Source organism: Pristis pectinata, chromosome 8 (genome assembly GCF_009764475.1).
Source record: "Pristis pectinata isolate sPriPec2 chromosome 8, sPriPec2.1.pri, whole genome shotgun sequence".
NCBI classification, from domain to species: Eukaryota; Metazoa; Chordata; class Chondrichthyes; order Rhinopristiformes; family Pristidae; genus Pristis; species Pristis pectinata.
The window spans coordinates 42,419,788-42,446,155 of record NC_067412.1 but is presented as its reverse complement, the minus strand read 5'-3'; the positions used below and the strand labels follow the sequence as shown (position 1 = coordinate 42,446,155).

At 41.4% G+C, this 26,368-nt stretch overlaps 1 protein-coding gene across 1 annotated transcript in view; it reads right to left on the bottom strand.

Annotated features, from left to right (window-relative positions):
* The window catches only part of iqce (IQ motif containing E), a 49,939-nt gene that overhangs the window by 7,256 nt on the left and 16,315 nt on the right, over nucleotides 1–26,368 (bottom strand). Inside the window, exons 10-17 of the mRNA XM_052022224.1 lie at nucleotides 23,434–23,506; nucleotides 23,140–23,189; nucleotides 20,543–20,706; nucleotides 18,160–18,215; nucleotides 12,640–12,848; nucleotides 10,611–10,703; nucleotides 8,884–9,019; nucleotides 3,578–3,601 (exon numbers count right to left, since the gene is read on the bottom strand). Coding sequence (XP_051878184.1) covers nucleotides 3,578–3,601; nucleotides 8,884–9,019; nucleotides 10,611–10,703; nucleotides 12,640–12,848; nucleotides 18,160–18,215; nucleotides 20,543–20,706; nucleotides 23,140–23,189; nucleotides 23,434–23,506 — 805 coding nt within the window. The remainder of the gene's footprint in view (nucleotides 1–3,577; nucleotides 3,602–8,883; nucleotides 9,020–10,610; nucleotides 10,704–12,639; nucleotides 12,849–18,159; nucleotides 18,216–20,542; nucleotides 20,707–23,139; nucleotides 23,190–23,433; nucleotides 23,507–26,368) is intronic.

Genomic DNA, 26,368 nt, shown 5'->3' with positions numbered 1-26,368 from the left:
TGACCATTACATGATTATGTTCATGACAATCAGGAGTAATAAATCCTTCCCAGACTAATTATTCTGTGTTATTTCTTTACAAGAATCCACAACGATGCACATTCTACTTTAAATTCAGCATAATCATTTCATTTTCTTGTCTTCCCAACACTAACATCACCTATAGCTAAAAGTACAAGCATCCTACTGTGAGTTAACTTCTAACAGTTACGGAACAATGACGTGGGACAGCTTCTGCCTGATCTCCACTTGTTGGTAACATGGCTTAGATCAGGAGCTCAACAAGGTGTGTATGGGGACAAAGAAGTGACTGGGTTCAATTGCCACACTGCTCTATGGTGTTATAGATTGGTATACTATCTCTTGCGTTGTGACACTGACACAAAGTACAGGGCAAAGCGAGGGATCAGGTATCACATGAAATATATCACTTTCATTGCAATTCAGAATTTCATACAAAGTTTAGGTTTCTTAAAATTTTAGCTCAATGTTCTACTTAGTTAAAAATTTTGACTTAACTCCAAATAATGCTCTCCACTTTTACAGAGAAATGGTTGGAGAAGTACAAGGTTGGAACTGAATATTTATGGGTACAATATACTTAGAAAGACAAGAAGAATGGAAAAGGTTGGTGAGTCAGATGTGATTAAAGGAGGATTGGCCCTGATAATAAAGATAATATAAGAGCAGTAATCAGGAATTACCTAGGTTAAGTGGGTTAGGAAATAGAGATGATGCAGTGGAGAAAACAAGTAAAATGGGGAAGGTAATACTGGTGGATGTAGTTTATAAACCACCTAATGGCAGCCAGGCCATTGGAAAGAGTCTTAGTCAAAGAAATAAGAGCTTGTAATAAAGTTAATGTAATAATTATGGCGAATTTTAATTTTCACATGGAGAAATCAAGTTGGCAAGTGAAGTCTTCTGGATGAGTCTTTAAGAAAGTTTCCTTGAAAAATACATGGTGGAACCATCCAGGGGCAGGCTAATTTAGATCTGATATAATAAAACAGTTAATTATTAATCTCACAGGAAAGGATCTTCTGGAGATGAGCGGTCATAATATGTCAGAATTTTAAATCAAGTTAAATTCTAAGACTCTTAGAATTCAAGGGTACAGGTTTAAAACAGAGATGAGGAGAAATTTCTTTAGCCAGAGGGTAGTGAATTTATGCAATTCTTTGCCATGTACAGCAGTGGAGGCCCGATCATTGAAGGCGTTTAAGGAGGAGATAGATAGGTATCTAATTAGTCAAGATATCAAGGGATATGGGGATAAGGCTGGAAATTGGGACTAGAAAGGAATAGTTCTTTTTTTCTCTTTTTCTTTTTTCCTTTTTCTTTTTTTTCCTTTTCTTTTTTCCCTTTCTTTTTTCTTTTTTTCTTTTCCTTTAGCTCATGGAGCAGACTCGATGGGCCGAATGGCTCCCTTGGACTTCTGCTCCCTTGTCTTGTGATCTTGTGAAGTGTCTTAGACTTAAATAGAGCTTACTTCATGAGTGTGAGTAACAAGCTAGCTAAGGTGGATTGGAATATTAGATAGAGATAGAAAGTTGATGCATTGAAGTTTTATAATAATCAAAATCAAGTCATTTGGCCAAACCCTTAAAAGCCAAATTAAATAAAATAAATATTGAAAAATTAAAGGCCTACTTAGACTGTTGTTAAGAAAAGTGGTGAAACAAAGGATTAGAAGAATTTTTTTTAAAATACCAAAATGATGACCAAAAATTGATAAGGGGAAATAATTATAAACAAGAATGAACTAGAAAAAACAAGTAGTGAAATAAGAAACACTTGAACTAGTATGAATATGCAATAAAAAAAAGAGTAATGAAGGTAAGCAAAAAACAAACTGCGAGAGGAACTCAGAAGGTCAGGCAGCATCCATAGAGGGAAATGGACAGTTGACGTTTCGGGTCAAGGCCCTCCATCTGGACATTTCCTTCTACAAATGCTGCCTGACCCACTGAGTTCCTCTAGCAGTTTGCTTTTTGCTCCATTATTCTCTTGTGTCTTCAGTAATGAAGGTAAGCATGGTAAGTTAGTTAAGTTAGGAGGCCAAAACAAAGAATAAGGAAAGTGGCTGAGACACTACATGTCTGTCTTCACACCAAAAGCATTCTAGACATAGTGGGGAAACAATGGGTTAACATCTGAAAAGAAAAAAGTACTGATTAAAAGAGGTAGCTGCATAGGTGGATACTTCGTTGTGATCTTTCAAAATTCCCCAGATTTTGGAATGCTTGCAATGGTTTAGAAAACAGCAAGTGTAACCTCCATTATTCAAGAAAGGAGGGAAGAGATAAAACGGGGAACAAGTCAGTAAACCTGACAACAATTGACAGAAAAGTGCTGGAGCCCATTATTAAGGAAGCAGTAACAGAACTATTAGAAAAGATAACATGTTTAGGTAGTGTCAACATGGCTTCACAAAAGGGAAATTATGTATGGCAAATTTTTTAGAGGCTTTCGAGGATGCGACGGCAGTGATAGATAAAAGGGTAATCGATAAGATGTCACACGCAAGTTACTCATGGAGCTGGTGGATAATAGTCCAAAATGGAATGAGGATTGGTTAATGGCTGGAGAACAGAATTAAGAATAAACAGGTCATTTCAGGAGGTAAGCCGTTACTATGAAGTGCTGCAATAATTACTGCTTCAGTCTCTGTCATTTAGAATTTACATTAATGACTTAATTGAAGAGACTGATTGCATCCAAGTTTGTTGGTGATATAAAGCCAGGTGGGAAAGTACTCTGTAAGGAGGATGCAAAGAGCTACAGGGGTGAAATGAGTGGGCAAGGAAGTGACAGATGGAGTATTATGTAGTAAAATGAGAGGCTGTAGGAAAAACAGTAAAAAAAAAGAATATTTTTTAAAATAGAGAGCAACTATTTAATGTTGATATTCAAAGAGATGTGGATCTCCTTATACTTGAATCTCAAAGTGTTAGTATGCAGGTAAAGCAAGGAATTAGGAAGGCATATTACATGTAAGTCCAAGAGTAATAAAGTATTGGTGTATTTGTGCAAAGCTTTGGCAAGACCATGTCTTCTCATCTAACGAAGAATATACCTGCCTTGTGGTTAGTGTAACAAGGGCTTACTAAATTGATTCTTGTGGTGAGAGAGTTGTCCCATGAGGAAATATTGAGTAGAATGGACCTATATTTTCTATTGTTATAAGAATTGGATGTGACCTCATTGAAACATGTAAAAGTCTGAAGCACTCAGCAGGGTAGATGCTGACAGGAAATTCTAGTTCTAAGGGGTATTATCTTAGGACTGAGATCAGAAGGAATTTCTTCATCAGGATGATTGTGATTCTTTGGAATTATCTACCTTGGAGAACTATAGATGCTTAATTATTGAGTATTTTCAAAGCTGAGATTGATTTTTTGAACCCAGGAAAATCACAGGATATGATGATAAGTTAAGAAAGTAGAATAAAAACAGAAATCTATCACAATCTCTTCATATGACAGATCAGGCTCAAGGTATTGTGTCACCTATTCATGGTGCTATTTCTTATTTTAAATATAACCAGTGCTTTAGAGAATGGGGGCAAACCTACCTCCTCCATCTCTATGTCTTCTTTCTATATGTATTAAAAGAAAACAAACATAATTGAAATATGATTAAAATTACAGGAGATGAATTAAACTGTTTTTACAATTTGTAACTTCCAAAAAATACGTCTTCCATCTTGATAAAGCTAAAAGAATGTGCTACACACAGCTTTGAGTTGATAAGCATCACTGTTAAATATTAATTATCAATATAATTGTTCTAAACTACAAAGTTTGAAATTGGTGAGAACTACATTGTATTCTGAGGTCCACGAGAGACGAGTTTTTTTTAAATTCACTTACGGATGCAAACACCATTTGCAAGGCCAGCAGTTATTGCTTATCCTTAAATACCATTGAGGAGGTGGTCGTGGTGAGCCAGTCAATCAAAGAGGCTCGACCGAGCTGGGGTGCATATTTTGTCCTTGAAGGATATTAGTGAACCTGATGGATTTTCATGACAATCCCATAGTTTCATAGTAACATTGCTGACTTTACTTTCTTTAAAATAATAATTGAACTTCAAGTTTTGCTGCTGTTATGGTGGGATTGAATTTAATATCCAGACCATTAGTTCAGGCCTCTGGATTACTGACTTTGTAATTTACCCATTCCAACATTTCTTAATTAGTTAATAGAGTGGATATACTGAATAACTCTAAGATCAGATTGACATAGATTACATAGCTTTTCTGGTCATACTGTAACTTGGCTATGTAAAACTTATACACACTGAAATACAATTAATTTACAATGCAGAAATAAGCCTTCTGGCCCAAATTTTGTCCCTTTAGCCCTTTCTCTCACATGATTTTGTTGATATCTAGATTTCTCTCAAGTTCATCAATGCTCTTCATCTCAACTATTCCACAAACCAACCTATGGGTAGGTCACTTCTTTGATGTTCCTTATGAATAAGAAAAAGCTTGATTGTCAAGGCCTCTTGGTTCAGCTATAATTCTTGTAAATCTTTTAAAAGGATCTGAGAAAACTTTCCAGTTCTTAATTATTTACCTGGTCTATCAGATCTCAGGATCGTGTAAAAAGCATTTTAACAGATTAGTTAAATAGGTAGCTAGTTAGTGGGGAATTAGACTTCAAAGTTCTATTTCAAAAGTTGAGCACACAACATCAGTGAAGTATGACATTGTTGAAGGTTCTGTCTTTCAAATGAGTCATTAAATAGTGTTTCTTTTTCCCTTCTTGGCTGAATGTTAAAACTCCTATTCCAAGAAGGGTTCTCCTGGGTTCACTGTTAACACAGACACCTCCAAGAGATTTCTGAGAAAATTCCTGGAGCAGAATAAGTGCTTTAATCTGAAGAACATCCTCAGGTACTTTCTGCAGCTAGGGACCTCTGGGGGATCATTTCAGGGATGTATGATTTAGGGACAATGCAATCCCAAATTATACTTCAATCTGGCTGGGCTATAATCTGAGGTCAGAGTCTCATTAAATTGGTCTTGTATCCAAAAGTTACTTGTGGTAAACTAAAGATTGTCTTCTTCATTAATGCAAAAATAAGGTTGGGAAGTGCAGGGTACCCTGGCTATCAAGGTATAGCGACGGTTTGATAACGGGAAAAAAGTAAATATTTAGTAGGTAACTAAAAACAGGGGATGCCCTTTAGGAGTATAGAGAGTGTAATGGGGGATGCTTGAAAAAGAAATTAAGAGGGCAAAAGATGGCTACAAAATATCACTGGCAGATAAGATTAGGGAAAATCCCAAGGCATTTTACAAGTATATTAAGAGTAAGTGGGTAACTGGAGAAAGAGTGGCACCCATTCAAGCAAAATCTGTTTGTGGAGCCAGAGGATGTGGGTGGTCTTAAGTGAACATTTTTCACCTGTATTCACAAAGGAGATAAACATCGTAGTTGGAGATTTCAGCTGGGATGGAAAAATCCAGAGCACATTAGCTTTAAAAAGGAGGTATTAGGTGTGGTAGCAATAAATCCCCAGGGCCTGATGAGATGTACCCCAAGCAAGGAAGGAGATTGCTGGTGCCAGATGACTGGAAACCAGTAAATGTAGTACCCTTTTTCAAGAGGACATCAGGGATAAGCCAGGTATCTACAGACCAGGTAGTCTAATGTCAAAGGTCAGGAAATTATTAGGAAAAAAATCAGAGGAACAGTATTAATTTACACTTAAAAGCAGGGACTGAACAGGGATAGTCAGCATGGACTTGTTGGTAGGAAATCCTGTCTGACTAATTTAATTGAGTTTCTTGAAGAGGTAACTAAACATATTGATGAGTGTAGTGCAGTTGACGTAGTTACATTGACTTCAGTAAGGCCTTTGATAAGATCCCACATGGAAGGCTTAAGAATCCATGGTATCCAAGGCAAGTTAGCAAATTGGATCCAAAATTGGCTTGGTAATAAGAGACAGAGGGTGGTGGTGAAGGGTTATTTTTGTGATTGTAAGCCTGTGACCAGAAATGTACCAAAGGGATTGGTGCTGGGACCCTTGATGCTTGTCATTTACATTAACAGCTTAAATGCAAGTGTAACAGGTATGAAGTGTAAGTTTGCAGATGACATGAAAACTGGTGATGTTGTTGACAGGGAGGAGGGTAGTCTTGGACAATAGAATGATATTGATTGACTGGTAAGCTGGGCAAGGCAATGGCAGATGGAACAAGTGTGCATTTTGGGAGGTCTACTAAAGGCAAGACATATAAAATGAATGGTAGTTTTGAGGATGAAAGTGATCTTGGTGTGCAAGTCCAAAGATTCCTGAAGATGACATAGGGTGGTAAAGAAGGCATACAGGATGCTGTCATTCATTAGCCAGTACTTAGAGTATAAGACCAGGGAGATCATGATACAACTTTATAAAACATTGGTTGGGTCACAGCTGGAATACTGTGTGCAGTTCTGATTGCCACACTACAGGAAGGAACGTGATTGCACTGGAGTGGGTACAGAAGAGATTCACAAGGATATTGTCTGAGGTGGAACATTTCAGTTATATGGGCACACTGGATAGCCTAGGTTTGTTTTTCTTGGAGGAGAGAAAGCTGAGGGGGGATCCAATAGAGGTATACAAAATGATTAGAGGCATGAAGAGGGTAGATAGTAAGAAACTTTTTTTCCCAATGGCAGAGGTATCTAAGACCAGAGGGCATTGGTTTAAGGTGAGGAGTAAGAGGTTTAGAGGGGATCCATGCAAGAATATTTTCACCAGAGGGTGATTCCAATCTGGAACACACTGCCTGATGTGGTGGTGGAGGCAGGTACTCTCACAACATTTAAGCATCTGGACAAGCACTTGAATCGTGAAGTACACTACGGACCAAGAGCTGTAAATGAGATTGGTATAAATAGGACTTGATGGTTGGCATGGATGTGGTGGGACAAAGGGCCTGTGTATGTGCTTTATGACTCATTGACAGATAAGGAATCTTCCAACTTTTATCTGTCTATAAACAAGCATTGATGTATAGAAAACACTGCATTGACAAATCAAAAAACCCAGTTTTAATGGCTGTGCTGTTACATGCTGAGGTACCAAGTTCTGGTATTCTCTGCTTTAATATCTCCACCTCCATTGTTCCTATATGTTTTTCTTTAAAATAGTTAACCATGTTTCTGTGCTTGATGACCCTATTGACCCTCCTCCCCCTGTGAGCTGTCCACCATTATTCACAACTAGATGTGGCAGGATTGCAGAGCTTTGATCTGATCTGTTGGTTGTGGAACTGCTCTCTATTGCAGAGTCTTTTTGCTGTTTATGATTGCAAGTAGTCATGTGTTGCAGTTTCACTGAGTTTGCACTTCATTTTAGCTACATTTGGTGCTGCTCCTGGCATGCTATTCTGCATTCGCCATTCATCCCCTGGCTTGACTCTAACAGTAGAGTGAGGGATATGCTGGGCCTCAAGGTTTCAAATTGTGGTGGTGTACAATTTTGCTGTTGTTGATGGTCCGCAGTCCACTTAGCACAATTGTAGTGCCATACAAAATGGAGGATGTCCTTGATGTAAAGAATGGGACTTTGTCTCCACAGGACTGTTGAAGTGGTCACCAATGACATTATGGATAGATGCCTCTATCACAGGTAGATTGGCAAGGAGGTCAAGTAGTTTATCCCTCAATCTGATCACCCACTACATTGGTACCTCACTTAGCAGTCAGGATTCATTTTCCCAGGAGCGAGAGTGCTCATGGAATTAGCTCTAAAAGAAGTCAATAACATAAATCAGTGCCAGGAACCTGATGCAAATCCTTGCCCTCCATTGGCACTCCTACAACAATGAATTGCCTACTGCTCAATGTGGAGAGGCTGTCTGTGAGTGTTGGAATGAGTGGGCTATGGTGAGCAGTAAAGTTCTCAGCACTGAAATATGGTATTCATTGGCTCATAAGGTGAGTGCTGGCCATTGCTGGAGACTGCAACAGCTGAACCATGAGAATCCTGTGGTCTCTCTTAGTACCTCCTGCCCTGCCTATCTGCCCCCACTCCCCTTGTTTGGCTGCACAGCTCTCTCCAGCCCAGAGATTTCTCTCTGGTAACAAGCTCAGTGGCCCATCTGCAGTAGATTCTGTGACCTTGCTACTTTCAGTGCTTCTTCCAAATGTTGTTCCATATGAGAAAGTATTGATTCATCATCTGAAGGAGGGGAGTAGGTGGTAATCAAGAGCTTTCCTTGCTCATGTGTGATGCTGAGACTCCATGGAGACAAAGCCCTACCCTTTCCTGCCTGTACACCACTGTATTGTCACATCCAGTGGATCAGTCTTGCTGTTGTGACAGCATCTACCGATGGATTGTGTTGGGGGAGTCTAGCACTTTGTCTGTAAGATTGTGGATGACTATGTTGGGTTGTTGCTCAACTAGTCTGTGGGATAGTCTCCCTATTTAGACTAGGCATCTGGAAGGATTTTGCAAGGTTGAATGGGCTAGGAACGATTTTGCCATGTCCAAATTAGTAATCTTGAGTACTCTGTGCAGTTCTATTTCTCTCATTCAGCACAGGAGTAATCGAGCAACTGTGTAGTTTGCTTAGACAGCTTTTAACAGTCAACCACATAGATAGGTCTGGTGTTGCATACAGGCATGAGTAGGTAAGGACATTAGTGCGTTTTTATGACTATCTTATAGTTTGGTGTTCATTGTTACAAATGACAAATTTTTTCCTAAATTCCAGTTGATCTAAATTTAAGTTCCACAGTTGCTGTGGTGAGATTTTATCTCGGGTCTCTGGATGGAAAGTTCAAGCTTCTGGATTACTAACCCAGTAACAACCAATGCATTATCACAACAGTCAAAATTTCTTTTTAACTAGCCCCTCTCCAGTTTTACCTCAGCTAATTCATTCCTCGCCTTCATTCTCTGATGATCTTCCAGCTCTGCTTCAAGTCGTTTCTTCATTCGCCGATGATCTTCCAGCTCTGCTTCCAGTTTTCTTATCCTTTCCTTCACAGTACTAACCTCATGCCTGCAGCACAGGACAGATCAATTTTCTGCACTTGGAATGGGAGATTAAACACTATATGTTAAGCGATTATAATCCCAGTCCTTTTGTACCTCTGTCAGTTTTTTTTCTAACTTATATACAACATGCCCACAGGAGAAAGAGGTCTCTACTGGTGCTTCAATATTACTGCCAGTGGAGTTAGCTAATCGACTTTGCTCAAACATGTTTACGAATTGGCTTTGGCCCCTGTGGAGGCTGGATCTCACTGCACAAGACAAGTACTGGTATCCTTTCCTTGAATGAATTTTTCAAAGCTACACTGCAACTGAAATCAAGTGATGAACTGGTACAAGTTGGCCAAAAATGGAAACCGGCCCATTTCAGGACAATGGGAGGAAAGTTGTGACAGTAGAAACAGATGTTAATGATTCATTAAAATGTAGCTATCATAGGATGTGACATGCCAAAGTGGAGAGCACAGTGAGATAGAGTCATAATCACACAGCACAGGAACAGGCCCTTTGGTCTGCCACATCCATGCCAACCATCCAGTACCCATAAATACTAAAGCACCCATCTTTACCAAAGTACTAATTAGTGGGTGCCACAGTGGCACAGCAGATAACGCTGGTGCCTTATAGTTCCAGTAAACAGTGCTCTTTGTGTGGAGTTTGCACATTCTTCCAGTAACTGCTGTGTTTCCCAGGAAGTTCTGGTCTCGTCCCACATCCCAAACAGGTGTTGGTTGGGAGGCTACTGTAAATTACCTATAGTACAGTTGGGTGGTGGAAAAATGAGGGAGAGTTGATGGCCATGTGAGAGAGAATGGGTTACAGGGGAACAAGCGGAAGAATGGAATGGATGGAGTTGTTCAAGAGAGCTGGCATAGACTCAATGGGCCAAATAGCCTCCATCAATGCTGTAAGGAAATACAAGAAATAGATACAAAGGCAAAATAATGCAATGTTGGAAATCTGAAATCAAAGCAGAAAAAAGTGGAAGTACTCAGCACATGAGACAGCACGTGTGGAGAGGGGAACAGACAATGTTTCAGGTCAATGATCTTACATTAGAACAGGAAGAATGAGTGATTTTGGGACTAATTGCCTAAGGTTTCCATTAATGCAATTTTCTTTGCCTCTTGTTTAGATCTGCTAATTAATAAAGCTAGATTGTTATGATCAGTCAACCTCTGAAACCAGAGGTGAGATTTTTTAAAAAAACACAGCAGTGAGCCATTATGATATGGAATGGATGAGTTGAAATGGCTGTGGGAGAAGGTTTAGCAGTAATTCCTAACAGAGAATTTTTTTGAAAAGAGAAATTGTATGGCTATGGATAAAGAACAAGGAAAGGGGATTCACTTGATAGCTCCTTCAAGGAATCAGCCCAACAAGATCAGTCAATTGTATTGTTCCATTTCAGGATTTCCATTATCATTGTATCATAATACTACCGAACAGTAGAAAGCAAACTTGTTGGATGTCCTTTTCTGAGATGGAAGACCTTCTGAATGATTGCATTCAGTTAATGGGAGTTCATTAATGGTTGTCCAAGAGGTACTTGTGCTATTAGAAAGATTCATCAATATGTTTAGAAAGTGTGCACTCACTTGTACTCTTCAGCGGGTTTATCCATTTCCTTTAATCTCTGCAAGTCTTTTCCCAGTTTTGCTTTTTCTTGAAGCTGTTGCTTTACTTCAGCACTGCAGTTCAAACACAGTCAGAGGTCAGTAGGATGTAAAGGTATTAAGGCTGGGCATATACTGTCCTCTCATCTCCTGGATTTTTATGGTTTTATATCCAATTGAAAAATAAACAAACACTGGGCTGGCTGACTGAGCACTACAACTAGTCTCACAGACTTTGGCCCCCAATTCCAAATGTTTATCAGTGTTCCTTATTCCTCACTCCTTGAAGGTATTAAGGAACTTATCCCCCAAGTCAATTTAAAATGAACTGGCATTTTTACTGCATATTTCATGACCTCAGGACATCCCAAAGAGGTTTACAGCTAATGATTTACTTTTTGAATTGACTACACAATATTGAATTCCATTCGTAACTCCTCAACAAATAAAGCAGTCTATGCCTGGATGCAGCAAGAGCAAGACCACATTCAAGCACAAACTGATGTCACAAGTAACATTCATAACATAAAAGTGCTAGACAGTGACCACCTGTAACAAAAGAGAGTCTTACCACCCACCCTTGACATTCAATGACATTACTGAGTCCCCAACCATCAACAATGTAGGGTTCACTATTAACTAGAAACTCATTGAGTAAATCATTTAGAGAAAATTCTAAGGGACAGGATATATGTACATTTGGAAAGGCACGGACTAATTAGGGATAGTCAACATGGTTTTGCAAGGGGGAAATTCTCTTTCAGTAATTTGTTTTTTGAGGAGGTAACAAAGGAGATTGATGTAGGCAGGGCATAGGTATTGTCTATATAGACTTAGATAGGCATATGACAAGGCCCTGCATGGTATACTGGTTCAGAAGGTTAAGACACAGGGGATCCAAGGTGACCTGGCTAACTGGATCCAAAATTGGCTTGGTGATAGGAGGCAGAGGGTGGAAGATTGCTTTGCTGATGGGAAGTCTGTGACTAGTGGTGTACCATAGGGAATAGTGCTGGCACCTTTGCTCTTTGTGATGTGTGTGTGTGTGTGTGTGTGTGTGTGTGTATATATATATTTATATAAAATTTTATATATATATATATATATATATATATAATTTTATATATATATATATAATATAAACAAGTTGGACGTAAATGTAGGAAGTATGATTAATAAGTCTGTGGATCACATATATTGGATGTTGTGGATAGTGAGGTAGGTTGTTTAAGGCTACAGCAGGATACAGATCATTTGGGTGGTGGAAGCTGGATCCTTGGAAGTATTTAAAGTGGAGGTGGATAAATATTTGATAGATTAAGGAATAAAGGGGAATGGAAAAATGGCACAGAAGAGGAGTTGAGGCCAACATAGATCACCCATGATCACATTAAATGGTGGGAGAGCCTTGAAGGGCCTGAGGGCCAACTCCTGGTCCTATTTTCTTGTGTTCAGGCTACTCTGACAGCACCTGCCAAACCAGCAACCTCTAACATGGAGGAGGAAATAGATTACATGTCCTTCATCATTTCGGGGTCTAAATTCTGGAACTTTCTACCCAACAGCACTTTCACCAGAAGGACTGCAACAGTTCAAGAAGATGACTCACCACCACCTTCTCAAGGGCAATTAGGAATGGAAAATAAATGCTGACCTTGTCTATGGCATCCAGATCCAGAAAACAAATGTAAAAAAAAGTCAATGTTGTAATGTAGTTAACACAATAACCAACTTGCACACAGCAACCTCCCTAAAACAGTAAAATGACAATGACCATATTTTTTTTAAGGAGTCGGTTGAAGGATAAGTATATTTCCAGGACAGTTTAAATCATTCTCCTGAATCTTTTAAGTCTGCCTAAGCAGGCAAACAGAGTTTAACACCTCATCCAAACGACTGCATTGGTGACAGTACAGCACATTCTCAGTACTGCCCTGTGACAGTCACCATTAATAATGAATTCGGGTTTTTTTGAATGAGGTCCTAGGCTCATTTTCTCCAAGTTACTTACTCCTTTTTGGCCAACTGGGTCTGCAAATTGCTGCGGTCCTCCTTCAGTTTTTTTATTAGTTCCCGGAGGCGGTTACACTCCTGCTGATGGCTGACTTGCTGTTGCTCCTGTTGCTGTATTTGGTCTCTGATGCATTCAGCATGTGGAAGCTTTTCCTCCAAATCCCTGCTACTTGCTTTGGAGTTCAAAGGCTCTGGATTGCTGATTTTCTGTGAAGTTCAAGAAAGAAACATCTTCAATGGTAGTTCTTTTTCCCTCAATAAAGATATTTTGGGTCGTAGCAGCTAAGTGTTTTTTTTCTAATCAGGAATAGTGGGGCAAGACTGCGTAGGCGCATGACGCAAGCGGGTAGCGCGCGAGCAGTTTAAAAAGAGAAAGAAGAAACTTTGGCAGTTTCATTTCGGGTCATTTCAGTGAACTTCGGAGCAGCTAAGTTTTTTTTTACTAATCGGGAATAGTGGGGCAAGACTGCGCAGGCGCGTGATGTAAGCAGGTAGCACGTGAGGGGATTAAAAAGGAGACCACCATAACCAGCGGGCAGCGTTCGGAACGGGCAGCGGAATGAGAGGTAGCAGAGTGATTGGGCTTTGGCTCAAAGGGCTTAGGCAGTAATGGGGTGAGGCGAGGTAGGTGATTTGAGGAAAGGAAGTAGAATGAGTGCAGTTTTCTGTGCTCGGTGTCAGATGTGGGAGGTCTTGGAGTCTCCCAGGCTCCGGGACAGCCACATCTGCACCAGTGGGTCGAGCTGCAGCTCCTGAGGGACCGCGTTAGGGAACTGGAGATGCAGCTCGATGACCTTTGTATGGTCAGGGAGAATGAGGAGGTGATAGAAATAGGCAGGTGGTCACACTGGGGCCATGGTCAGGCAAGTGGGTCACAGTCAGGAGGGGGAAGGGGAAGAGTCTAGTATTCCTGTGGCTGTAACCCTTGACAATAAGTACTCCTGCTTGAGTACTGTTGGGGGAGGCAGCCTACCTGGGGGAAGCAACAGTGGCAGTGCCTCTGGCACAGAGTCTGGCCCTGTGGCTCAGAAAGGTAGGGAAGGAGAGAGGAGGGCAGTAGTGATAGGGGACTCTATATTTAGGGGGTCAGACAGGCGATTCTGTGGACGCAGGAATGAAACTCGGATGGAAGTTTGCCTCCCAGGTGCCGGGGTCCGGGATGTTTCAGATCGCGTCCAAGATATCCTGCAGAGGGAGGGAGAACAGCCAGAGGTCGTGGTACATATTGGTACCAACGACATAGGTAGGAAAAGGGATGAGGTCCTGAAAAAAGACTATAGGGAGTTAGGAAGGAAGTTGAGAAGCAGGACCACAAAGGTAGTAATTTCAGGATTACTCCCTGTGCCATAGGAATAGAAATGAGGTGGAGGTTAAATGCGTGGCTGACGGATTGGAGTAAGGGGCAGGGATTCAGATTTCTGGATCATTGGGGCCTCTTTTGGGGCAGGTACGACCTATACAAAAAGGACGGGTTGCACTTGAATCCCAGGGGGATCAATATCCTGGCGGGGAGGTTTACTAAAGGCTACTGGGGAGAATATAAACTAGAATTGTTGGGGGCTGGGATCCGAACTGGAGAGACTGGGGAAGAGGTGTTTGGCTCTCAAATAGAGAAAGCTTGTAGTCGGTACAAGAGAGGGGATAGGCAAGTGATAGAGAAGGGATGTGCTCAGACCGATGGTTTGAGATGTGTCTATTTTAACGCAAGGAGTATTGTGAACAAGGCGGATGAGCTTAGAGCTTGGATAAATACTTGGAGCTACGATGTGGTGGCCATTACAGAGACTTGGATGGCTCAAGGACAGGAATGATTACTTCAAGTACCAGGTTTTAGATGTTTCAGAAAGGCCAGGGAGGGAGGCAAAAGAGGTAGGGGAGTGGCACTGTTGATCAGAAATAGTGTCACGGCTGCAGAAAAGGTGGACGTCATGGAGGGACTGTCTACGGAGTCTCTGTGGGTGGAGGTTAGGAACAGGAAGGGGTCAATAACTTTACTGGGTGTTTTTTATAGGCCGCCCAATAGTAACAGGGATATCGAGGAGCAGATAGGGAAGCAGATCCTAGAAAGGTGTAATAGTAACAGAGTTGTGATGGGAGATTTTAATTTCCCAAATGTCATCTGGCATCTCCATACAGTGAGGGGTTTAAATGGGGTGGAGTTTGTTAAGTGTGTTCAGGAAGGATTCTTGACACAATATGTAGATAAGCCTGCACAAGGAGTGGCTGTGATTGATTTGGTATTGGGAAATGAACCTGGTCAGGTGTCAGATCTCTCAGTGGGAGAGCATTTTGGAGATAGTGATAATAATTCTATCTCCTTTACGATAGCATTGGAGAGAGATAGGAACAGACAGACTAGAAAGGCATTTAGTTGGAGTAAAGGGAATTATGAGGCTCTCAGGCAGGAAATTGGAAGCTTAAATTGGGAACAAATGTTCTCAGGGAAAAGTACGGAAGAAATGTGGCAAATATTCAGGGGATATTTGTGTGGAGTTCTACATAGGCATGTTCCAATGAGATAGGGAAGTTATGATAGGATACAGGAACCGTGGTGTACAGAGGCTATAATAAATCTAGTCAAAAGGAAAAGAAAAGCTTACAAAAGGTTCAGAGAGCTAGGTAATGTTAGAGATCTGTAAAAATAGATGGCTAACAGGAAGAGGCTTAAGAAAGAAATTAGGAGAGCGAGAAAGGGACATGAGAAGGCCTTGGCGGGCAGGATTAAGGAAAATCCCAAGGCATTCTACAAGTATGTGAAGAGTAAGAGGATAAGATGCGAAAGAATAGGGCCTATCAAGTGCAGCAGTGGGAAAGTGTGTATGGATCTGGAAGAAGTAGCAGAGGTACTTAATGAATACTTTACATCAGTATTCACTATGGAAGAAGATCTGGGTGATTGTAGTGAGGACTTACAGCAGGCTGAAAGCTTGAGCATGTAGATATTAAGAAAGAGGTGGTGCTGGAACTTTTGGAAAGCATCAAGTTGGATAAGCCGCTGGGACCGGATGAGATGTACCCCAGGCTGCTGTGAGAGGCGAGGGAGGAGATTGCGGAGCCTCTGATGATGATCTTTGCATCATCAGTGGAGACGGGAGAGGTTCCAGAGGATTGGAGGGTTGCAGATGTTGTTCCCTTATTCAAGAAAGGGAGTAGAGATAGCCCAGGAAATTAGAGACCAGTGAGTCTTACTTCAGTGGTTGGTAAGCTGATGGAGAAGATCCTGAGAGGCAGGATTTATGAACATTTGGAGAGGTATAATATGATTAGGAATAGTCAACATGGCTTTGTCAAGGGCAGGTCCTGCCTTACGAGCCTGATTGAATTTTTTGAGGATGTGACTAAACACATCGATGAAGGGAGAGCAGTAGATGTAGTGTATATGGATTTCAGCAAGGCACTTTATAAGGTACTCCATGCAAGGCTTATTGAGAAAGTAAGGAGGCATGGGATCCAGGGGACTGCGTTGTGGATTCAGAACTGGCTGGCCCACAGAAGGCAAAGAGTGGTTGTTGAAGGGTCATATTCTGCATGGAGGTCGGTGACCAGTGGTGTACCTCAGGGATCTGTTCTGGGACCCTTACTAGAACCACAGAACCATAAAAAACTACAGCACAGAAAACAGGCCATTTGGCCCTTCTAGTCTATGCCGAAACATTATTCTGCTAGTCCCATTTACCTGCCCCCCAGCCCATACCCCTCCAGACCTCTCTCATCCATGTATCTATCCAATTTACTCTTAAAAGTTAAGAGCGAGCTCACATTTACCACATCAGATGGCAGTCCATTCCACACTCCCACCACCCTTTGAGTGAAGAAGTTCCCTCTAATGTTCCCCCTAAACCTTTCCCCTTTCACCCTAAAGCCATGTCCTCTCGTACTTATCTCTCCTAATCTAGGTGCAAAGAGCCTACTTGCATTAACTCTGTCTATGCCCCTCATCATTTTGTAAACCTCTATCATATCTCCCCTCATTCTTCTCTGCTCCAAGGAATAAAGTCCTAACATGCTCAATCTTTCCCTGTAACTCATCTCCTGAAGACCCGGCAGCATTCTTGTAGATCTCCCCTACACTTTTTCAATCTTCCTGTAGTTCGGCGACCAGAACTGCACACAATATTTCTAAATTTGGTCTCACCAATGACTTATACAACCTCACCAAAACGTTCCAACTCCTATACTCAATACTTTGATTTATAAATGCCAGGATGCCAAAAGCCTTTTTTACAACCCTGTCTACCTGTGACTCTACTTTCAGGGAATTATGTATCTGAACTCCCAGATCCCTTTGTTCCTCCGCACTCCCCAGTGCCCTACCATTTACTGTGTATGTCCTCCCTTGATTTGTCCTTCCAAAATGCAACACCTCACACTTGTCTGCATTAAATTCCATCTGCCATTTTCAGGACCATTTTTCCATTTGGTCCAGATCCCTCTGCAAGCTTTGAAAGCCTTCCTCACTGTCCACTACACCTCCAATCTTAGTGTTATCCGCACTCTTTATGATTTTTATAAACGACCTGGATGAGGAAGTGCAGGGATGGGTTAGTAAGTTTGCTGATGAAACAAAGGTTGGAGATGTTGTGGATAGTATGGAGGGCTGTCAGAGGTTACAGCGGGACATAGATAGCATGCAAAGCTGGGCTAAGAAGTGGCAGATGGAGTTCAACCCAGATAAGTGTGAAGTGGTTCATTTTGGTAGGTCAAACATGATGGCATAGTATAGTATTAATGGTAGGACTCTTGGCAGTGTGGAGGATCAGAGGGATTTTGGGGTCCGAGTCCATAGGACGCTCAAAGCAGCCGCACAGGTTGACTCTGTGGTTCAGAAGGCATATGGTGTATTGTCCTTCATCAATCGTGGAATTGAATTTAGTAGCCGAGAGGTAATGCTGCAGCTATATAGAACCCTGGTCAGACCCCACTTGGAATACTGTGCTCAGTTCTGGTCACCTCACTACAGGAAGGATGTGGAAGCCATAGAAAGAATGCAGAGGAGATTTACAAGGATGCTGCCTGGATTGCGGAGCATGCCTTATGAATGCAGGTTGAGGGAACTCAGCCTTTTCTCCTTGGAGCGACGGAGGATGAGGGGAGGACCTGATAGAGGTATATAAGATGATGAGAGGCATTGATCAGGTAGATAGAGGCTTTTTCCCAGGGCCGAAATGGTTGAAGGACATAGGTTTAAGGTGCTGGGGAGTAGGTATAGAGGAGATGTCAGGGGTAAGTTTTTTACTCAGAGAGTGGTGAGTGCATGGAATGGGCTACCAGCAACGGTGGTGGAGGCGGATACGATAGGGTCTTTTAAGAGACTTTTGGATAGGTACATGGAGCTGAAAAAAATAGAGGGCTATGGGTAAGCCTAGCAATGTCTAAGGTAGGGACAGGTTTGGCACAGCTTTGTAGGCCGAAGAGCCTGAATTGTGCTGTAGGTTTTCTATGTTCTAACATCAACACTTGCAAATGTCAGTGGACAGAGGCCTTGCTCTCCCTTAAACACTCACAATGTTACACTCACCTTCTCCAGCTCAAGGACTCTTCGCACTAGCCTACTTTTGGTCCATTCATTATAGCCTGAAAGAGAATAACTGTAGTGAGAAAAGTACTTAGCGATTGTGTATCCTGGATAACAAAGGTTTATGAAATTAAATAGCAGACCCAGAAATACATAGAAAATGTTAAGATGTTCATTATTGATATTACACATTACAGCTTGATTGTTTATCACTATTGATCATTGTTACATTTGTACACAGCACTGGTTAGGCCCCATCTTGAATGCTGCTTTCAGTTCTGGGCACTACATGTCAGGAAGGATAAATTGGCTTTGGAGTGAGTGTAATGCAGGTCTGTTAGAATGATACCAGGCTTACATAAAGAAGGTGTTTCATAGACTAAGTTTATATCCTGCTGAAGATTAAGGGGTGAGATAATTGAAATAAAACAGAAAATGCCAGAAATACTCAGCAGTCATGCAGCACTGTGAAGAAACAGTTGCTGTTTCAGATCAGTGGCCTTTCTTAAGAACTGACGAAAGTCAAAGGATACAAATTTTAAAATGCAGAGTTACCTAGTTGGGGGGGTGGGGAGGGATGGACAGAGAAAACAAAAGGGAAGCTGCAAAAAACTGAACAAAACTGTAGATGCTGCAAATCTGAAATAAAAACAAATAACACTGGAAATACTTAGTAGGTCAGGCAACATCTGTAAAAAGAGAAACAGAGTTAAATGCAAGGGCAGGCATTGCTGATTATGTGATATTGTTGAAGTAAATGTTGCATCTGGGAAGCTGTAATGTCAAACCAAAATGTCATCCTAGATGGAGGATGACATTTTGTTCTTGATCTCACACTAACGCTTTGCAACCATGCAGATTATAAAGACAGGAAGGATGAGAGTGGCAGGGAGAATCAAAGTCAATTGAAACTTGACAGAATGTAGATGTTCTACAAAGTGTCACCTATAGTTGAGGTGATATTCTAGAGGCATTTAAGATGCTTAATGGAGTTAACAAATGTGTTAGTGTGTGTTTGTGATTGTGTTAAGTGTGTGTTAGAAAGACAGAAATGATTTCTTATGTCCAGAATTAGATTTAGACTGTTTAAGGATGATATCAGGAATCATTTTGTCAGATGAAGGAAACATAGAGCTCTTTGATGTCTGTTGAACAAGGATATATACAGGCAGTCTCCAGGTTACGACAGGGGAGAACTGTTCGTAACCTGAACTGTTTGTAAGTCTGAAATGAACAAAAACAGTGCGTGGGAGAGTGAGCAGGTGCAGGAAGAGCGACCACCAGCTGGTCTCACTAACTCAGTGAGTGAGCAAGTGTGTCTGCTCAGCATTCCCAGCTCTGCCTTGGCTCGACTCAGCCCCCGGTTGTGGCAGCTCAGGAGGGAGGAGGGTAGGGTAGGGGAGGTGGGGAGAGAAGACACGTGGAGATGCCCTGTTCCCACCCAGCAAAAGATGCCTGCAGCCCCACAGCAGCCGGCAAATCCATTCTGCTTGTCTCTCAAATGCTCATTCCTATGTACAGGGTGTCCATAGATCAGGCGTTTGTAATCTGGGGAGGACCTGTAATGTTTATGGAACAAGACGGATTTGAGATATACAAGCTGTTGGTGAGGACACACTTGGAGTACTATGTACAGTTTTGGTCACCCTGTTAATAGGAAAGATGTGGTTAAACTAGAAAAAGTGTAGAAAAGATTTACAAGAATGTTGCCAGGACTAGAGGGCCTAAGTTATAGGGAGAGATTGGCCAGGCTAGGTCTTTATTCCTTGGAACGTAGGAGAATGAAGGGCAACCTGATAGAAATGTTTAAAATTATGAGAGGCGTAGATAAGGTGGACGGTAACAGTCTTTTCCCCAGGGTATGGGTGTTCAAAACTAGGGGCACTGGTTTAGGGTGAGAGGGGAAAGATTTCAAAGGGACCTGAGGGGCAACTTTTCATGCAGAGGGCGGTGAGTATATGGAACAAACTGCCAGAGGAAGTGGTTGAAACAGGTACAATAGTATCATTTAAGAAGCGTTTGGATAGATACATGGAGGGGCGGGGCTTAGAGGGTTATGGGCCAAATGCAGGAAATTGGGACTAGCTGGGTAGGCACCATGGTCAGCATCATGGTCAGAATGGACTGATTGGGCCAAAGGGCCTGTATCCATGCTGTATTGCTCTATGACCCTATGTGAGGGATGATATAATTGAACTATAGAATAAACCTGAGGAGTAGAATGGCCAAATTTTGTTCCTTGAAAGCAAAATCCAGAATATTCATAGCACAATAGGGCTAAGAGAGCACAGCAGGGCTAAGAAAACACAGCACTAAATGGAAAGTTGAGCTCCCTATATCTGTACATTGCGTAGTGAGAAGCAGCAAAAATTTATGCAATGCCTGCCTCGGGCTGTACTGGATGTGGAAGAGCTGAAGGATTCTTGTTCCAGGTTGGCCTTCAGGGTTTTATTCTCCTCTTGTAACTGTTTGAGGCTTTTGGATAACCTGAGGATAGTTGAGTTGAGCACTTTTATCTCTTTCTGCAACTCTCTGCTCTCCATTATTGATCTACAAAAGGGAAAAAATACAGAAAAGAATTACTAAATGTTTACATGTTTTCTTTTGTTTCTTTTTTCCCTCCATCTCCCTTTTGGTTTGGAGTGGAGACCCAAAACTTCCCCACAGATATGTTAGATGAAAGATTTGTGGTGTTATGCGTAGCACTAAACCTCTGGTCAGGAAGTTATGGATTCATGTCCCATCCCAGGTATCACAGCATGCAAACCAGGTAGAAACTCCAATACAATTGTATGGGAGTGCCACAAGGTCGCAGGAGCTGTCTTCCAGGTGATAGGTTAAACCAAAGCCCTCTCAGGGTAATATAATAGATCCCAGGGGGCTACTATAAAGAGGATTATTCCTGGTATCTTGGCTAACGATGCCCCTTCTCTCCAGTCAATAGCAGTGGATCAGATTATATGATCATTATTTTATTGCTATCTGTGAGATCTTGCCAAGTTCAAATTTGCTGCCACATTTCTTGCAACAATGATTAAACTTCAGGAAGTACTTAATGACTGTACATTATATGGGGAATTGCAGTGGTTGTGAAGTCGCTATAGAAATGCCATTCCTTTGTAAGATTGGCATTTTGTCAAAGAAAATGAACATCAAAATGCCCACAGTTGAATTCAATATGGCCAACCAGACTAAGGAATCATTGTTACACCAAGACCTTTCTCAGTCATCTCTCCTTTCCTAACTCAATAGCTTAGTCATTCTCTAAACATGGGCCTTGATTGTGTTATCTGTAAAATTATTTATGTGGAATTATCACAGCATGATTCCATCCACATCTTTTACAATGCAGTGAGGTTTTTGGATTATTTTTAAAAAGCTCATTGTGTATTTTCCATTCAGAGTTGCTGGAGTCGTGAGGAATCTCAGCCTAGGGCCGTTATTTATTAACATTACTCGACTGAGAACAAATCACTCAGTAATTAAATATGCAACGTTCCTGGTTTTGAGTTAAATCGTGCTGCTGACACTTCGAGCATTACTGAGGATATGCTGCACCAATGGGGACGAAGTTCTCCCTCATCAGGAAAGGTATGTTGAATATATGATTCACTGTGGTTAGACCACATTTTGTGCAAAGTGCCCCTCTGCAAAATTCTATTCTGTACAACATCTGAGGTACTATGTACACTGGAATAGCTCATACATGTTTAACACATGAAGGCCCTTCCTTGTCTTGGAAAGGTTTAGGATCTTGAAGGAAAGGTTTAGGATCTTGAAGTACATGGTGGGATGTTGTGGGGAACGTAAGGTTATTCACAATTGGGAAAATTGGGTGGTGGCAATAAGTGGGGGTGGGGAGAATCAGGAGGGAGATGTGGTGGGGGTGATCCTGTGGTTGGGGACTTGGGAGGGAGAACAGGCACTGAACTGCAACTAGTTTCCACCAACCAGGTTACTTGTCCAGGTTCCCTTTCAGTATCATCGAACCATGGTTATCGTAAAAGCCTGCTTCTGCTCAGGGATCCTGTGCCTTCTACTGCATACCTCTGTGCTTGTCTGGGCATCTCTGTGCATTAGTGTGCCAAATGTAAGGAGGACCCAGAGGCAAAACTGCAAACTACAACAACTAGTAACTGATCGCATTAATTTTCCAATGAAATTCTGTTAACATACTTCAACTGTGAGTCCACTACTCTTAACCTGTGCACCATAAGATAATGGGTATCTTACCCAATATTTATTCCTCAACCAGCATTACTACAACATATCTGATCATTATTACTTGCTGATTGAGGGACCTTGCCATGTACATTTTGGCTGCTTTGTTTCCCTGCATTATAACAGTGAGTATAGTGCAAAATACTTCATTGGCTGTAAAGCATTGGGACATCCAGAGGTCATGAAGAATACTAAATGCAAATGTTATTCCTTCACTTCTTCAAATAATGAATGCTGATAATAACATGAGTGCAAAATAATCTGGAGTTGTTACTGAACATGTGACAGGCAGTAAAAGGGTTTGTGAAGTGTAGATTTGGACCAAGGCACTATTTTGTGCAACTCTGCTTGGATAGGGAGGACCTGAAAAGGTCAACCACTTCAACATTTTTTTACTACCCATTTTCAATCCCGCCCTTTCTTTTCTATCTCTTGACTCAACTTGGGGGCTTTCTGTGTACAAAACACCTTTAAGCACTCCTTCCAAAATGGACCATTTCATCCTTAGCATTGAGGATTGGCAGGCCATTCTACCTCAGGGTAGGAGGGAGGGCACCAAGGTCTACCCTGCCCTTTGCCAGCAACAGTCACTGTACAATCTGGAGGGAGCTACTTGGGTGATGTCTTCTCGCCACAGCCCAGAGTCACAGATCCAAGAATGACATCACAAGATGTGCCAGATAGTCACAGACTGTGCTCACACAAAGCTTCCCAAGTGCCGGTTCCCCAAGTGACCATTTTAATAGTTTGACTTTGGCTTACTTTTTCTCCACTGTATCATTGTCGGTTAACAGAAGTCGGAGTCTCTGAATCTAAAAAAAACAGAAAAATGCATGTGTAAAATGTAGAAAGAGTTGATTGTAAAAGTTGCTTTTGTTACCAGAAAGAGCCTTCTTTAAATGCAGCAAAAAATGCTAACAAATGAGTACAGTATTCATATATTACTGCTCAGGGAGAACAATAGGCATAGTTGGGAAAATTGTCTGCTCTCAGAACCCTGTTGACTTATAATCAGTAAAGTGAAAATAACAAGCCACAAACATATTGTGCACTCACCTCCTCATAGTATGTCTCCATGGCAATCTTCATCTCCTCAATATTAGTGGTCTTCAAATCATTTTGGAATTTGCTGAAAATTAGGATGACATTCAGAAATACAGAGTGAATGTTGACATCATGTGTCAGTCAATGAGTGTGAAGCAGTAAATAGAGTGCACAAATTCATGACCTAAACTACAGCAGCAACTGTCAAGTACACAAATAACTTACAATTGTGTAGGACTTTTAACATAGGAAAATATTCCAGGGCACTTCACAGAAACATTATCAAAGTAAATTTTATGCAAGCATCTTAAGGAGCTATTAGGGTGGTTAATCAAAGGGGTGTGTTTTAAAGAGGGTCATCAAGAGGTAGAGAGGCATAAAAAGGAAATCCCACACTTAGGGCCTTTTCTTATTTTTACATTTGACAGGATGTGAGGTCACTAGCAAGATCAGTCATCAAAAAGAGGATTTTAGAAACCTCTAATGGTTATAGAACTGGAGGCGTTTATATTGGTAGGTACGGGTGAAACAATGTGGGATTTAGTATGGTAGGGATACTTCTCCAGTAAAATGCAGCAAGTGGAGGACAGTTGCTGAATACAGATTACTCAGGAACATTACTGACTCACAATTAACAAGAGTGTAGTCACCAACCATAATTGACAGGGGATTTACCCAATTATCACCATTCTGACAGGGACCTAGGGTGCCACAATAAACCATATTGAACCAGGAATAGCCTCTAAACTCTAACCATAAACGATAGGAGGAGAATGCCAGGCATTACCTTGAACCGGATTCACCATTCAGTATTATCATGGTTGAAATTGTGCTCTGACCCTCTTCTCGTTCATTCCCCCATCCCTTAATTCCCTTTATAACCAAACATTTATCAATCAGAATCCTGACTCAGCAACTGACCATCCACAGCCCTCTAATATAGAGTATTCCAAACTTTCAACCCAATCCTAAAAGACTGATTCCTTATTCTGGGACTATACTTAAAGGGGTGTCTTTTGCAATCTCAGGCTCACATGTTTAAACATTGGAACTGCTGATACTGAACTAAGTCAGTCTTGACAAAAACAGAGTCAGATTCATACAACATGGAAACGTGTTTTTCAGCCACTAAATCCACGCTAATCATAAAGCACCCATTTACACTAAATCTACACGAATCCCATTTTATACTCACCACATTCTCATCTACTCCACCCATATCCTACCATTGACCTACACACTAGAGTCAATTTACAGCAGCAAATTGACCTAACAATGCACGTCTTTGAGAGGAAACCCACACGATGACAGGGAGAATGTGCAAACTAGACACTTACAGCATCAGAGATCAGGGTTGAATCTAGGATACTGGAGCTGTGAGGGAGGATTTCTACTAGTTGCACCACTGTGCCATCCAGAGATGTTTAAACCCAGAAAATTCAACCCTAAAATACGGAATGAGGGAATTCTGCACTGTCAGATGTGCCATGTTTTGGTGGGACATTAAAGTAAGGCTTGTCTGCACTCCCAGATGGACTTAAAAGATCCCATGGCACTACTCGAAGGAAAAGTGGGAGCATTTTCTCTGTTGTTCTGGACTAATATTTAGCCAACATCTCTATGAATAATAGATTTGGTTTTCACATGGCAACTTGTACAAACTTTGTAGAAATTTTATATTGTCTTCTCTACATTTTGACCTCCCTTCAAAAGTATTTCATTGGCTATAATGTACTCGGGGGGGGGGGGGGGGGGGGGGTCTGAAGTTGGGAAACTGTGAATTGTTTTTTTGTTTCCTTAGCAATGTGGCCAGTCTCATTCAAATCAACTGCAGAGGAACTGCATCCTTTGTAGAAATAGGGATTCAAGATAAGATGAGAATAAGTGTAGACCAAATTCAATTAAGAGAAACCTTCAATGCATTAACTGCCCCAATTTTGACAGGGAGGACTTGTGGTAGCAAAGCAAAATTATGCATTAAGGTCCCATCAAAAAGCACGGGGAAAAATATTCAAAGGTTCTGCTTCTGATGCCCATTAAGGAAGAGAGTTCCAATGATTCACAACCCTCAGAGAAAAAAGTTTTTGCTTGTTATCTGGGGAAGGATAAGATAAGATAAGATATCTTTATTAGTCACATGTACATAGAAACACACAGTGAAATGCATCTTTTGCATAGTGTTCTGGGGGCAGCCCGCAAGTATCGCCACGCTTCCGGCGCCAACATAGCATGCCCACAGCTCCTAACCCGTAGGTCTTTGGAATGTGGAAGGAAACTGGAGCACCCAGAAGAAACCCACGCAGAAAAGGGGAGAATGTACAAACTCCTTACAGACAGTGGCCGGAATTGAACCCGGGTTGTTGGCACTGTAAAGCGTTACGCTAACCGCTACACTACCGTGCTTACCATGGCGCAAGTGCAGAACAGGTTTACTAGATTGTTTCCTGGTACGGCAAGACTAATGTATGAGGAGAGGTTGGGTTGATTAGGCTTACATGCAAGGGAGTTTAGAAGAATGAGAGGGGATCTCATAAAAACAGGACTGAACAGACTGGATATGTTCCCATGGCTGGGGAATTCAAAACAAAGCATCACAGCCTTAGGAGAGGGGCATGCCATTTAGAACTGAAATCAGGGGAAATTTCTACATTCAGAGGGTAGTGATACTGTGGAATTCTCTACCATGTAAGGTCGTGGAGGTCATCATTAAATGTTTTCAAGAAGGATGTAGGTGTATTTCTTAATGCTAAAGGGATCAAGGGATTTGGGGAGAAGGCAAGAATGGAGTACTGATCAACCACCATCACATTGAGTGATGGAGCAGGCTCCAAAAGGCCGAAGAGTCTACTCCTGTTCCTGTTTTCTACATTAAACCTTCTCTGAACTGCTTCCAACACATTAACATTCTTCCTTAAGTAAGGAGACCAATACTGTACACAGAATTCTG